This window comes from Eretmochelys imbricata, chromosome 15 (genome assembly GCF_965152235.1).
Source record: "Eretmochelys imbricata isolate rEreImb1 chromosome 15, rEreImb1.hap1, whole genome shotgun sequence".
Classification (NCBI taxonomy): domain Eukaryota; kingdom Metazoa; phylum Chordata; order Testudines; family Cheloniidae; genus Eretmochelys; species Eretmochelys imbricata.
In genome coordinates this window covers 25,967,849-25,983,284 of record NC_135586.1, presented here as the reverse complement: position 1 = coordinate 25,983,284, position 15,436 = coordinate 25,967,849, and the positions used below count along the sequence as shown (strand labels likewise).

General features: G+C 44.4%; 1 protein-coding gene across 1 annotated transcript; it reads right to left on the bottom strand.

The window, feature by feature from the left end:
- Positions 1-2,756: 2,756 nt before the first annotated feature.
- On the bottom strand, positions 2,757-13,752 carry ARPC3 (actin related protein 2/3 complex subunit 3). The gene is made up of 7 exons (XM_077834960.1): positions 13,693-13,752; positions 12,124-12,223; positions 9,771-9,847; positions 9,397-9,465; positions 6,766-6,892; positions 4,234-4,328; positions 2,757-3,030 (listed from the first exon to the last, which is right to left on the bottom strand). The coding sequence occupies exons 1-7, from the start codon at positions 13,696-13,698 to the stop codon at positions 2,968-2,970; spliced, it is 537 nt and encodes a 178-aa protein (XP_077691086.1). The 5' UTR covers positions 13,699-13,752; the 3' UTR covers positions 2,757-2,967.
- Positions 13,753-15,436: the final 1,684 nt, after the last annotated feature.

Here is a 15,436-nt window from a genome sequence, read left to right as displayed (position 1 = left end):
GGGACCCCATGGAAATCCGCCCAGGTGCCAGCCTCGCCGCTCCTCCACCATTAAAATCGCTGCCGCTGAAGGTATAGGACACAAAGCGATGACATGTTCCAGCAGGCACCAAAATAGTCGCCCCCGCAGCTGAAACACACTCTACGCATGCGCAGCGGCTGTCTCGGCCAGTCAGGGCCTCGTGTTGCCGAGGCGTCGCGAGCGCTGGGCGCGCGGGCGGGTCGTGGGGCTCAGGCGCTGTGGAAGGAATGGAGCGGGCCCCTGGTGCCCTGGGCGGGCCCCGTGCAGCGGCCTCGCTGTTACGGTATCGATGGGCAGTGGGTGTTGTAGCAAATTAACCACGAAGTAACGTCACGGTGACTGTGGTGCCATGGTTCACACACGGGTCGGCTTCGCAGTCGGTCACGAAACCCGCTCCCTGTTCCGATTCACGGCGTTTGTTGGTTTTCCTCCCCTTTTGCTCCGTTGTGCATTATTGTGGCCTCCCGTGCTTTTTGTACACTTAACCCAGACAAACAGTACAATATTATCAGCCTTATTCTGTTCGTTCTGTAGCCACAACTCCCTCTGAAGTCAACGAGCCGGATCTGTAAGGAATGCAGGATTAATATACGCTACACTTGGAGATGAAGAAGTTGTTAAAGTAACATGTTCATTTTACTCAATGTATGGGGGAAGTAAGTGCGATGTTACCACATAAGAAAAGGACAATTCTGTAGGAGAACAAATTAGGTGCAGGCATCTCAGATGGAACTCCAAAAAATATAAACGGTTTCTTTCTTTAAAAATGAAGCATGCTTTTCATAATATTCTAACAACAGTATTTTCAAGTTTTTGTATTTCTTCCCTTTATACAGCATGGGTTTGATCCTGCAGTCCTTAGATGAACAGTCTCATCAATCAGGATGAGATTTAGGATTAATGCTCAGAGGCTGCTGAGTCCCTATTATTAAGGCTTTGCTCCTCAAGCTATAGGTTTAAAAACTGTTTGTTTGTTGGCTCTTTTTAAATAAATATTCAGAACATCTCTTCTTCTCTCCTTCGAACTAAATTGTTGGGCCTGACCTACCTTCTAGGCAGAGCAGCTAAGTTTTGCACAGCTTCAGGTTTTACTTTCATATTTTGGGGTGGGGCAGCTCCAGTCAGACCAATGGGTCATGCGTGGGGGGGGAGAGGGGGGCAACTTCCATGCCTGCTTAAGGCTCGCAGTTTGGGGGGCAACGCTCCTCCCTGGGGCCCAGGGCCAACACCAGCCTTGGCGACCCCACTTTGAAGTCCTGACCCAGTTTGAGAACCCCTGCACCTACTGTGAACAAGTCTATTTCCCCTCATGTTCCACATGTACACAGTCAAACCAGGAACTTATGCACTCCACTCTAGCCCTCAGAAACAGTGAGAGGGCAGAGGAGAGCCAAGGAGACTGAATTGAACCTAGGGTGGTGTGAGGGGGTAGGAGCGGCAGGAGATCGTGAAGCAGACTCCTGTACTGTGCTCCTGTTTCTCATTAGCTCTCCCTGTCCCCTTCCAAATTCCCTTTCCAACCTATGCATGTGTTCCAACCATTCAGCTCCTTGTGCTGTACCCTCACCCTTCCATAACCTGTCCCCCCTTCTCTGCCCCTCCCTGTTCCTTCCAGTAGGATACCAAATGTAGTCAGCCAGCCAACTCCTCCCCACCACCCAGATACCCCATGCTATACTTGGAGACCTGCAATTCTTTTGCCACAGCAGCACCCTGGTGGCAAAGAGGAGATCCTTTGAGGGTGGAGAGGATTTCCTGCAGCCCTGCCAGATGTGGGGCATTCCAGCAGAGATGGAGGAAGGGGCATGTGTATATTGAAGAGGAGAGGGGAACTGAGAGAGACACACAACACGTGGCTGCCATGTAAAATGTCCCTTTAACATCAAATCGAATTTCACATCTATATCACCAGTTACTATAATGCACCTTTCTAGTCACTGTGACAGCTTGCAGTCCATATTAGAATTACACCTTGTTCCACAGGGTGATATTATAGACACAGTAATCATTCTAGCAACATATTATCGTTTTTACTTAGGCAAAAGTCTCATTGAAGGGAGTGTAGCCTGAACAAACTTCAGAATCAGGCCCCATGTATCTTTAATTTTGTTTCCAATCAAGAAGAGAGACTTCTCAATGCAAGGCTGGCATTCTAGAGTGAGAAGTAGCATGGACTGGTGCCTAAGGTACTGGACTAGAATGCAGGGTGACATTCTGGCCTCATTCCCTGGAGTCAGGATTTCACCCTGGGATTCTACTTCCTGCTCCACTACAGACTTCCAACATGACCTTGGGCAAGTCACTTCACCCACCTGTGCTTCTTTCCCCTCTTACCCCATAGGTGTCTCGTCTATTTACATTGTGAGCTCTTCAGGCCAGAGAACATTTCTGACTATGAGTCTGTACAGTGCCTAGCATAATGGAGCCCCTGTCTCCATTTGGGTCTCTGGGCACTACTGCTATATAAATAAAGTGTTGATTTTTGTTAAAGCTATCTACATACATAAGAGATAAAGCAGTTACCACTTGAAATGTAAGCTAAGTTTATTGATACAGTAAAATTCACTGTGCTTTACAATACAACATGAATGGCCTATTGTCCAGGGACAAAGATATCAGTACTCTATCCAGTAGAGTACTTAGATGCTCCATTACACATCTCTCTTTAGGCTTAAGTCAAATCTTATTTTATACGTACCCACCAATAAATAAAGCAGCGTTGATCTGAAACAGCATGTTAGAAATAATTTTTTATTAAGCACCAGCTTAACATCATTTGCGTACAGTATTCAAATGGCTTTCTGTTCCATCTTCCCCCGCAGATTGACAGCTTTTCCTCATAAGCACTTATTCTTCCTTGGTATAAAATGTATATGAAACAAAGGCAGAATATTTATACATCTTGCTGCAAAATGCTTAACATTGTGTCTGTATCTCATTGCCTCTTCATTGCCCAGGTCCTGACAGACTCTTATTCATGAACTGCCTCTTCACGAAGCAGATCCACCACTGTGGGAAAGAAATACAGTGGGATCAGAAGATATACTGTAGCAATTTCCAGGTAAGACATTTGAGGCAAAACAAAATAGGATTTAAAACTAACTCAGATGTAATGGACCTGATCCTGCATTAGTTGCACAACCAATTTTCTCCACTGGCTTCGACTGGAATTTTAGGTGTGCAGGGAAGGCAGGATTAGACCCAAAGTGTGGATTAAATCAAGACACTGTAGAATAAGGTTGCAGTACCAGACTCATAGTTAAGGCTGAGGTGATCATTCCGATCTAAGCTTTTATTTTCCATTGGTTATAAAAAAACAAACGGATTAAGGGTCTCATTCTTGATCTCAGTCCAACTTTTTTTACAAACATTTAAGAAGTCATTTCAGTCACTTCTGAATTAAGTGAACATAAAAAAACCCACACAATATCTACTTTAAAAATTTATTCTCTTGCACTTGACTCAAAAGCAGATGAACTCAAGACTGTGGATATGGTATGTAGCTGAGTCCTCAGTGACTTGTAGGCAATAATTCTAAAAAATAAATTGGCTTAATCATTGTAAAGTTACTCTTACTTATGTGCAAATGTCTACCTAGTCAGTCAGGAACTGATGTATCAATTAGATATTTTTGCTACTCATATCTGTAGCAAAGGGCTTTCCCAAATAGGAGTGATCATATCAGACCCAACTTGAATGATGCTGAGTATTCTAAATGCCTGCTGAATTCAGTGCAAGGAATTGAGGGTTCTCAGCTCCCAGGAGGTGCTCACGACTTCATAGGATTGGACCAACAAGTGGGGACTGTTACAGCCCTGCTCTTTAACAGGATGCCTCTACCTATGCAACCTAAATGGTATTTGCTGCCATATCACATTACAGATGTTTGTCTAAATCGCTTTTCACTATTCCACTATCCCTTTAAGTCTCAGGATTCTTGCTTAACAGGTTCTCCCCCATCTCTCCCTGTTGTTTTTCCTTTTTCCCCTTTGTTGCCCTACCGCATTCCATAGCTATCCTTTCAACTCCGTGGTCTACACCTGACACACCTTTTAAATAGCAAACCAAGCCATGTTTGACACGATTTACTACATTATTTCTGGAGTTAACATTTTTAAGAAGGAGCATGCCTCAAGCATCCACCAATCAGAAAAGAAAAACAGCCTGTAATTGGGATAAATAATCACCCAGTCATTGAGGACGGCATCTTACCTTGCTAGGCTTGTCACTTTGGGGATCAAACACCTTTTCACAAAGCCTAAGACCTGTTTCTTGTCTCAGCTGTTGCAAGTAGGCCCTCATCACCTCTAAAACAGAGCACATACCAATATAGAGTGAAATACACAGGGTTAGAACCAGGTCAGATTCTATCCAGCCAACTGTCTCACTGCGTGACCTTAGGCAAATCACTTAGGGTGGGATCCACAAAGGTACTTAGGTGTTGTAACACTGAGCGCTGTGATGCCTAACTTTCAGGTGCCTAGAAAACCACAGGAACAACACTGCAATCCAAAAAGCCCGCGTTAGGCGCCTAGCCTCCTCTACAGTGAATGGTCAGAGAAAGGAGTCTTAACAAATGTGATCCACAACAGCCACCATGCTAGGCAGGGAGCCATCTAAGCTAGCCAATGGGAGATACTGACCTGAAAGGTGTGGGCTAAACCCTGCCTCTCTCTCAGGTGCCTAAGTCTGGGATGCAGGGTAGTACCTAGGTCTGCTAGCGATCCACAAACCAGTGGAAGATAGGCACTTGGTCACCTACGCTGCATGGAGGACCCAAAACAAGACAAGGGGGGGCGGGCAGAAACTTTCCCTATAACTTTTATTCTAGTGGTTAGAATGCTCATCTGAAAGGTGGCAGGTCCCTGTTCAAATTCCTTCTCCCCCTCAGAAAGAGGAGAGATTTCAACCACATCCTGGGTGAGTACCCACTCCACTAGGCCAAAGGTTATAAGGGAGGTCTTCCTCCTTCTCCTCCCCCAACCTCAGGTATTTTGTTTGAACTCGCCTGGGGGGCCTGATCCGGTACTGGTGCTCAGAGGCTGCCTACCAGATGGGGCCCCCATATCAGACACAGGCAGCCGAACGCCTGTCTTTCCCAGTTGGTGAATCGCTCTGGGTCTGTGGTGTCCGGATGCCTATCATGAGGCAGTAATGTGTCTGGCTGGAGAAAAAGAAAAAGAAAAAAAAAAAAAAAAAACCCCCACTTAGGGCAGGTCTACACTTAAAACGCTGCAGTGGCACAGCTGTACCGCTTCAGTGAAGATGCTACTACACCGACAGAAGAGCTTCTCATCTCTGCATAGGAGGTGCTAGCTATGTCAACGGGAGGCAGTGAACACAGCGCTTTCTACACATGGGGTTAGGTCGGTATAACTGTTGCTCGGGGGTGTGGATTTTTCACACCTCTGAGCGACACAGTTATACTGATGTAAGTTGATAGAGCAGATGCACCCTTAGGTGCTGAGTTTAGGGACCTACAAGGCTTGGTGGCAGCCAACTGGGAGTTTTATGGATTGCAGCGGTGCCTAAATATGGGAGTTTTAGATGCCTAAGAACCTTTGTGGATCCCACCCTTAGCCTCCCTCTTGCTCGGTTTTTCCTCTGCCACAAAATGGGATAACAGTATTTACCTATTCAAAGGACTGTTGGGAGACTTAATTCATTAGTGTCTGGAAAGTGCTTTGAGATCCTCAGATGAAGGTGTTACAGAAGTGCCATGTATTATTATTCCTCAAATGGTTTTAACTGCTCAGTTTGAGAGAATTGAGAACATTTCTATGCATTGGAACTCATGTCAGTATTCTAGGAAAACATCTGCCTTCAAAAGTCAACGCAGTAGTATGATTGCACCTAGCTTTTCTGTTGTTAATAAGTTTCCATTACAATTTTAATTGAAGATCACATATGAGATCTCTGTAAGCGTTTCCTTAGCTATAATCTGAACGCTACCAATTATTGCTCTTCCGCTTTGCTTAGCTGTGTTAGAATCAAAATGCATAGAAAGGAGCATTGTGGATTTCCACATTTATAGTCACTCCGTGACTGCAAGAGTAAATTTGCTCAATTTACAAGTGAAAAAGGTAACTCAACCTGGGATCTTTCTGGTTCATGCATTAGCAGTAAAGATTTTACAGGTTATGTCCAGCCTGCAATTACACCTCTGCATGTCTATGGTCTTCTGTGGGACTGTCCAAGCATAAGAGTCACAAGGTCGGTGAGGTAATATCTTTTATTGAACCAACTTCTGTTGGCGAGAGAGACAAGCTTTCAAGATTACCCAGACCTGAAGAACAGCTCTTTTTAAGTTTGAAAGCTTGTCTCTCTCACTAAAAGATGTTGGTCCAATAGAAGATATTACCTCACCCGTCTTGTCGCTCTAATATCCTGGGACCAACATGGCTACAACAACACTGCGTACAAGCATAAGAGCAGAATTTGGCCCTATAAATGAAACTAAGCTAGCTATTCACCGTTGATAGAGCTAGAAGAGGGTCCAGCTCCCTCCTTCTTAGCTCTGTTGGCTCTACAGAGCTAGTAGAAGTGAAAAGTAGACACAGCCTATTTTTGTTCCTAAAGTCAGCAGATTTGAATCCAGATACACACAGGAGGCAGAACCATCAATTAAGAAGGTGCTGTTTTACATAGTCATTTTTCTGGCCTTAGCCACAAAATTAATCCAGGCTGTGAACTGCAGGCCAAAGCATGGCTTTAAGAGACACTTTTGGCTACTTTTATTCTTACCGTCCTCCTGTTTGTTGCCAGGTTTGGCATAGAGGGCATTGAGTGGAAAGCCCGGCTCGCCAGGGATTGGGAAGTTAGTGATTCCTAACGTGTACATTTCCTTCTCTCCTTGGCCTTTCGAATTACACTGGAAGAACCAAACAAGAGAGATCAATCACAAAACAAAAACAAAACACACACAAGCTGGTGCAGCCGAAATGTTATATTGATACATATCAGGGCTTCCCTGGTAGGAGAAAGTACTGAGGAGTCCTTCTGTATCTAACTAAATGAGAAAGGTCTTTATAGAGTATTGAGCCCTTGTACATTTGCTTCTATATAAAGAGGCTTTCTGGAATATCTGTGGCTCTGGCAGTTGGGACTGATGATTGATCCACCTGCAGTTTTTGGTGAGGGGGTTTGGGTTTTTTTGTGTTTTGTTTTAAACACTAACATAGTTATACCTGTACAACCCCTACTCCTTGGGGAATTCTGCTGCACTGCGCATGCACAGAATTCATGTCCCCCACAGATTTCTTTGCTTCCCCACAGAAAAATGATTTTCTGATGGGGAAGCAAAGGGAAGCCACAAAAGCAGTAATACGGCCTTCCCTAGCAGTATGTTTTGGGTGCCCAGGGCAGCTGGCAGAGAGGTAAATCACTGTGGGGCAGGAGGTAAGACTGGGGAAGACCCAGCTGGTGGCTCCTACCCTGCGCCAGGCTCAGCTGCTAGTCCTGGCTGGGCTGGACAGGACTTCCTCTTCCCCTGCACGGCATCTAGGACTGGGTCAGACCAACCCCCAGAATTCTCCCCAGGCTGCAGGAAGCTCTGCAAACACCCCACCCATCGCTCTTCAGCTACCGGTGGAGGGATCACTGTATGGGGAGCTGTTTCCCAATCCCCCCAACCCCTGTGCAGCCAGACCCCCTCATACCCTGACCCTTCTGCTGAGCCTCACGCACCCCAGAACCCCCCCTCCCCCGCCAAGCCCCACTCCCCCTGCACCTGGACTATCCCGACGAGCCACCCACACCCGAATCCCCACTCCACTGAGCCCCAACCAGTTGCACCTGGATCCCCACCCCACTGAGCCCCACTCCCCCAACATCTGGACCCCCCACTGAACCACCCACACCTAGACCCCCTTGCCAAGCTCTATCCCCCCGATACCCAGACCTTGCCCCACTGAGCCCCAAACACTTTCACCTGGACCCCCCTGCAGAATCCCATAACTGTTGCACCCAGAACCCCCACAACATGCCCCTGTGTATCCAGATCACCTCCCGTACCCAGATTGCCCCACACAGAACCCTCTCAACCCACACATGGATGCCCCCACACTTGGATCCTGCCAGGCTGAGCCTGTCTGCCCACACCTGGTGCACCTGGCATGGAGGGGCAGGGCCCTGCAGTGTTTCTGGGGCAGGCCCAGTCCTTGCGCTGTCAGGGTTGGGTGCAGCCTCACTGCTGAGCCATGTCCCAGGTGGGGAGCTACAGAGTGATCTCCTACCTCTGTGCAGCCAGTGGCCTGCGTGCCCCAATACCATGCTGGAGCCCCCACATTTATTTGACAAATAAAATTTGCAGAATTTTAAAATATTTTAAAATATGTGCAGAATTTTTATTTTTTTGGTGCAGAATGCCCTCAGGAGTAAACCCCTAGTGTGGACACAGTTATGCTGGGATAAAGGTGCCTTATACCAGTATAGTTTATTTCCCTTCCTGTATAGGACCGGCTATACTGGAGTAAGCACTCTTATACCTGTATACCTGGGTCCATACTTGGCGGTTTGAACCCCTTTAGCTGTAGCAGTATAGTTAAAACAGTACAACTTGTGTGCATAGACAAGCCTTAAAATGTAATAAAGTAGCCAAATTCTTCTTCAGACATGAATGCACAACCCCCACCAGCTTCATTGGTATTGTGCATAGATATAATCAAACGTCAAATGGGACACGCAGTAGGAAGAGAAAGTTAAAGAGCCTAGAGATTTAGGCAAGGGAAAGATTACAGTGATCTTGAATTGGGTGCTTTCAGATTTGAGGAGTGGGTGGGGAGCAGATGATGGAAAATCTGGTAGAGGCTGATGACTAACAGTGGTATTTGGATAGGTGGGGAGGGACAGAAAGAGGCAAGAAGCAGATTATACAGTACTTCATGCTGCCTTTCATCCTGGCTACACCCCGGAAAAAGGGAGTGAGGAAAGAATTTTAAAAAAATAAAATAAGGTTTACAGTGGAAATGCTGACAGGAGCTAAAACCATAGCAGTGCTGGCATTACCTGCTATAAACATACTGTCCAGGTGAGACTATTACAGACCCAAGAATTATCAACAGTACTGGGGGACGGAGGGCCTGGGAACAGTAAGAGGAGCACAGCGCTGGGTGTCAGGAATTCCTGCCGCTCTCTCACTATGGCCTTGGGCACGTCACTTACCCCTTTTTACAGAGAGGTTAAAACTTACCTGCATCAGAAATAGGGTGTGAGGGCCCAAGTTGTACAGTGCTTTGAAGCATTATGTTCTAAACAACACCATTTTTGCCTATCTGGGTTTCCACACTGCCTTGGCAAATCAGCAGAACTGGCACATTTTTGTTGCCATTTATTGTATTTTCTTCCTTCAGCTTTAATTCAACTACATTTTATTACCTTTTGCAGCTTTTTTAAGCATTCGGAAATGTAGAGAGTTATGTAGATCAAGGTTCTGTCAGCCTCATTCTGCAAAATAAAAGGAAGCAGAAGCCACAGCCATTTGTCAGCAGCTGTAAAAACGATCACATGTTCAGCCTATGGCTTCTCACAGAAGAGAGGCATTGACAGTACAGGAGACACATTTACCTTACTTAAAAAATAGTTTTAACTAGAAAAACGGTTTCTTTCATTATATACTACATACAAAATATACAAATTCTCAGAAACTTTAAGCTTATTGCCGTGAAGTAGTTCTACATTTCAACAGGGTACCAGACTCCAATAACTATTCTGTGCACAGAGTTTTAATATCTTAAATCATCATTTCTTACCTTAATTTCATAATTCTTGAAGAAGACATTTGCTTTGAAGTAGTAGATGGCTTCATCTATAATATCTGTGTCCTTTGCTAGCAAGAAAGGTAGGAAACGGGAAAATTAGGCAGCGCTTAAACATCACTAGCCATTAAAGATGGAAACAGATGAGCAATATTTGCTGAGACCTACAGCAAATAATACCACTATCTTTCATTTCACTCATTTGCAAAAACAATCATTCTTACAAAAAACAAAGCCACAGTGGTTTCGTGCCGCTTCCCAGCAAAGATTTAATAGGAAAGTAAGTGCTGTGGTAATATTCCATATGACCACGGCCTCATTACTTGCACACAGCAGCATGTAGTACAGGACACTTACTGTAAGATGAAGTATCAATGAATTCAAGCTATACACTTGTCAAAATAAATTTTATAATCAAGCAGTTTTGATATTTTTACAATCATAATGGCTCACTCCATTATGGGCAATAATCCAGTGATTCTCAATAGGTCTCCCAGTCATTAGTGGGAAATAACGAGGGTTCTGTTGTCATTAAAATGCCTTTTGAGACCAGTTCTGGAAAAATAAACTCCTCTGAAATACAACAGAAAATTAAAAAAAAAACCCTCACTTTCCTCTTTAAAAATGCACAGAGCAAATGATCTCATAACATTACATTCAGCAGGCTCTGGGTTTCCTTAATAGAGCTGTAGAATCATCTGAATCGATATGCATCCGTTGAAGTGAGCTGTAGCTTATGCTCAAAAACAAAAGCTTACGCTCAAATAAATTTGTTAGTCTCTAAGGTGCCACAAGTACTCCTTTTCTTTTTGCGGATACAGACTAACACAGCTGCTACTCTGAAACCTGAATTGAATGTTTTCCCATTTCAAATTCAAATGTTGTAATGCTGCCAGGTGGTCATGAGACATTGTGAAAGACTTTACAGGAGGAAAAATATGGAAGCAGTATGCAATTATTATAACAGGCTCTAGGTAATGCCCCACCACCATTTTAAAACCTACTGAAACCCACAACCCACAGTTCTGAATCTTGATGCCTGCATGATGCAGCAGGAACTAGCCTGAAAATAGTGAATTTAGGCTTAATTTAAAAAAAAAACAAAAACCAAGAGAATTATGGAATGTAATTAAAACTACAACAAGGTTTCCTTAGTGCTTATAAGCTTATGCACTCTGGAGGCATTAAAGAGAAAACAAATCAAATGTGTTCACCATTGAAGGTAACACCAGGAAGATACCACATGATTATTTATTATGGTAACACCTGGAAGCCCCAGTCAAGATCAGGGCAAATGTTTGATCACATCACATTGTTCACTCTGCTTGCGTGTTATACCCCTTTCCCCTGCCCTTCATCTGTCCTGTCTGCTTAGACTGCAAGCTCTTGGGACTGTGGATTCGGTGTTTGTGTCTAGCGCTATGGGACCCTGATCTTGGCTGGTTCCTAGACACTACTGTAATAAACACAATTAACAATAATGGCTCCATTCCACTAGATGTTGTGTAAACGCATATGAAAATATGGTCCCTGCTTCAAAAAGCTTATACACTAAGACCCCCATCGGGTCTGTGTAGGCAGACCTTTGCACCTATTGGGAGGCTAATTAAAATCAATGGGGCTCCACATGCATGCATGTGGATACAATTACAGGACTGGTGTCTTTGATTGCAAGTGACATACGAAGACCCAAGATGATAAAATGCCTAACAGAAGCAAGGGCTAGAGACAGAATATTATTTGGAGCTGGATAAAGCAACTCCCAGAGGCAGAAGGAAGGGAAACCAAGATGGAATGAAAAGAAAAAACACAATTCAGAAGCAATAAAGCTACAAATAATTTCGTACAAGAGTTACAGAAAGGGGAGAATTTCACAAGACAGTATTGAGTAGAGTTAGAAATCAGCTTAACAGGCTGTTTTTACACAGCAATTGAGAGAGACACATCATAAAAATTGGATCAGAGGATTCCTCTTCCTGAAGAGGCATTCAGAAGCTTGGATGAGGAAAGGTAAATTTTCCTTGTGCTGTGCTATTTATCTGGGAAAAGCAAACCCCAATGCAACTGCATCAACAATCATCTGAGAGCCATTTTCCTCCATCACCAGGAAGTGCCCCTGTTTCTAATCTGTCCCTTTTCTCCTCACTCTGAAAACTGGACACACACAAACTATTCAAAAGTCTCAGTTATATAATGTTTACCTCTAACCATCTCCAGATCACCGATGTGAAACATCCATCAAAGAGATGCCTAATGCTGCATTTTAGACTGGCTTTGAATGGACTGCAAAATAAATAAATAAATGTGAATATGGAAACAGTGCTTTTAAAGATCGTTGGGAACTTACTTTCCCTTGGAGCTGGTCCTTTGAACTGACTTCTAATGGGTAACAAAGCCATGTTCCCAATTAACTTGATATCAGAGTCCATTAAAGTGGAGTGATAAGCCTGCAACAAAGAGGAAGGCTGATTGTGAGCGATAAAAAGAAAATAGGCATTTTTCTCCCCTGAAAGAACAAAGTTACACAAACTTCCCCCACATCTCCTCCAAACGACGGCTGCGCAGTTTATCCAGTTAACAATGATCCAGCAACCATACCTTGCATAAGTCCAGTGCTATTTTCTCACCTAGCTAATCAGGCCTAAGGAACATTCTGGGGGGAAAAGCTCATACCATGGAACTGCCATAGGCATAGTCTCACCAGGGGCAATAATGGTGAATGCTATAATGTAGACCAGGTGCATGGTTGTGTTTCATCACCATGTTGTCTAACTCAGAGCAGGTCTAAATGACTTGGTGGTAAAAATACTCAGATCCTTCTCTATTTCCACTCCCAGTGAAGCTTAAACAGTGGATACTTTCCAAAAAAGTGTCAGTGCACACACCTTAAGAGTCATATTATACTTTGGTGCATAAGCTTTTTCTTGACAATTGCAATATGAGCCAATGCTGTATAAAGGAGGCTTATTCCAAAATATACATGCACTTAAAATACATGTTTAAGATTCTCTAAAACCCCGGTGCTGCAGGGGGTTGTTGCTTTGTTGTAGGGTTTTTAAATATTTTAATATAAAAATAAATTTTCACTTATAATTTCCCTATCTTATGAAACAAGGAAATATTCTTAATTTTTAAAAGAGTTTTAGTCACTGGAAAGGCTCACATGGTCCCTAGGTTTTGTAGTGGACTGGGGGGGATGGGGGAGGGGGCTTGAGTGAGGGCAATGATCATATATTCCTACTCTATTTCAGTATGATGCTAAGTGATGCAAGACAACAGTCCCAAGACAACAATTCTTTCAGTCTTAAGAATGCTGTGTAAAGAAAGTTACACAAGCTAAACTGGGGTGAAGTTGCAATATAAAGGCCTCAATGGTGCTACTGTCTCTCCGAGCACAGAAGACCCCTTCCTCCGCAGAGAGGCCCCACTTAAATCAACAAGGGCCTGACCACCCAATCTAATTGTAGAATCACAACCAAGTGATTTTGCATCCACAAGCCTATATGAAGTAAAATCCTTTGCACTGACCATTATTAGTGCTGTGGGGTTTTCAATGTCACTGACTATTGCCATAAAAGGAAGTTTCCCTTTTTTTCCAGTCGAGGTGACACTTCCCCCAGCAGCCGCTACAGTTTCACTCAGCTTCTTCCTATTTCTACACAGCGACAGAAACCCAGACATGTTGTTACATTTAATAATCGACCCGATTCCTTTAAACCCCACTGGGCTGCAGACTGCGAAGGGGGAAGAAGCAATTTATCACCCCGCGGCCTAGCACCCGCATAGCACTTTCCTGCCCTTCCCTGGCTAGCAGCAACCCAGAGCCACTGCCTGTTCTCAGTGCGCAGCAGGATGCAACACAAGCCAACACCAGAAGCCGGTGCATTGCAGAACTGCACGCGCCCCTTTCCCTTACCGGCATCTTTGGTGGCGACGGTTCAGTTTCACAGGAGACAGAGCAGGAAGCTGCTCGAGCCAGCAATGCAGGGCTTGCAAAAGAGGCAGCGCTTCCTGTCCCACCCAGGGCTGCTGCAAGCAGGAAGTGACTGGGCGGAGGGCGAGAGCTGGCCGGCAGGGGGAGTCAGAGCACTAAGAAGACACCTGAGCCTTTACGGGTAGAGACCCTGTATGTGCCCAACACACACCTAGGGGAGGATGCTTTTAACAGAGACCAATTTGCCCTTGGAGTCACCATCAGAATTTTGTCACACGCACCTTCCCATCTGCTGGCCTTGGCAAATAAAAATCATCCTGAGTTCACAGCGACTCGGCTCCTGGAAGGGGCTCTGGCAAGATTCTCACATTCTAAATGCAATGGACCAAATTCTTCCCGGATGTAACATCACTGAAATTAACAGGCTTCAGACCCCTGAGCTCTGCTTGCGCTGCTCCGGATGGATTTGTTATTACCAGGGGCCTGCAAGCCTGGGAGTGAACTGAGCCCACAACATTTTAAAGAGAGAGATTCAGAGAGGGCAGTTCCACCAGTGCAAAGCACAACTCTCCTTGTCTGCACTAAGGTTTGCACTGTGCAGCTAAGTTGGTTCCTGGCTGCTGATTGCTGAATTCAAAGTACAGACATGTATAGACTGGGGCCCCAGTCCTGCATCAGCTCCAAATAGAAGCAAAAAGTCCCACCCCAAAATCATGAGATTGACTCAAAAATCATGATTTTTTAAAAATAACATTTAGTGCTTTTGTTTTCCTTTTGGGTTTTGAGCTCAGAAGGTTCAGCTTTTCTCCACCATCATGATGCTTAGAAACTTACTTTTTAAAAAATGGAAGTTGGGATTCTTACAGTCACTTAACTCCAGGAGCTGGGGTATTAAGAAAAACACCAAGTATCATGAGACTCATGATAAAATCATGAGAGCTGGCACCACTGTGGACGCAAAGCCCCACTTGTGAGACTCCCAGTGCCAGATCAGGGCCTAAATCCCTGCCTGAATGTTTCATTTGTTCTAATAGAAACCCAAAGGGGGAAGATACATCAATGGCACTTTCTCTTTTACTTAGCAAGAGAACAAACATGTTCTTTGAAGACATTACTCAGTTAAAACCAATGCAGAAATGGCACATCTTCAGGGTATTGTTTGAGACCAGGTTTTGTAGAAACGATTTCAATTTTCTAGCAATGTTTTGTTACCCTGCTGTTATTTGTTCCTGTTTGGACCACTCTGTGCAATCCTTAACCAGCCACCAACCACTACCTAGATTATTTTTCTTTTTGAAGTGCAGTTCTCACTTCTCCCTGCAATGATGCCACCCCCGCAGAAGACTTGAGGGGGCTGCACTCTCCCCCAGACACAGATGATTTGCTCCTGAGATTCACCCCACCATTACCAGATTTGTCCCCCTTTGGACTTTCCCTGCAAGCCTGCTCTTGCTATCACCATCTTAGACAGATTCCTTGTTTGAAAGCAGAGGGCAGATCAACAACCAGATAAATTTATGGCTTTATTTTACCAAACTGAGAACAACCCCGCAGACTGAGTAAATTATACCTGTTGATGTAAAATAACAAACCTAGAAACTGTGCTCAGCTGGTACTATACACTCAGGCTTACGTAGTTAAAATATTCACAGGCCTCACAGCTGCTCAGCCTTAAGTGTAAAAAGAAAAGGAGTACTTGTGGCACCTTAGAGACTAACCAATTTAT

Excerpts from the sequence above, each read along its gene's own strand:
- ARPC3 (XM_077834960.1), bottom strand. Across the intron at positions 9,466-9,770 it reads TCAAGAATTATGAAATTAAG|AATGAGGCTGACAGAACCTT; the intron begins GTAAGAAATGAT and ends TTTATTTTGCAG. Across the intron at positions 3,031-4,233 it reads AAAGTGACAAGCCTAGCAAG|TGGTGGATCTGCTTCGTGAA; the intron begins GTAAGATGCCGT and ends TCTTTCCCACAG.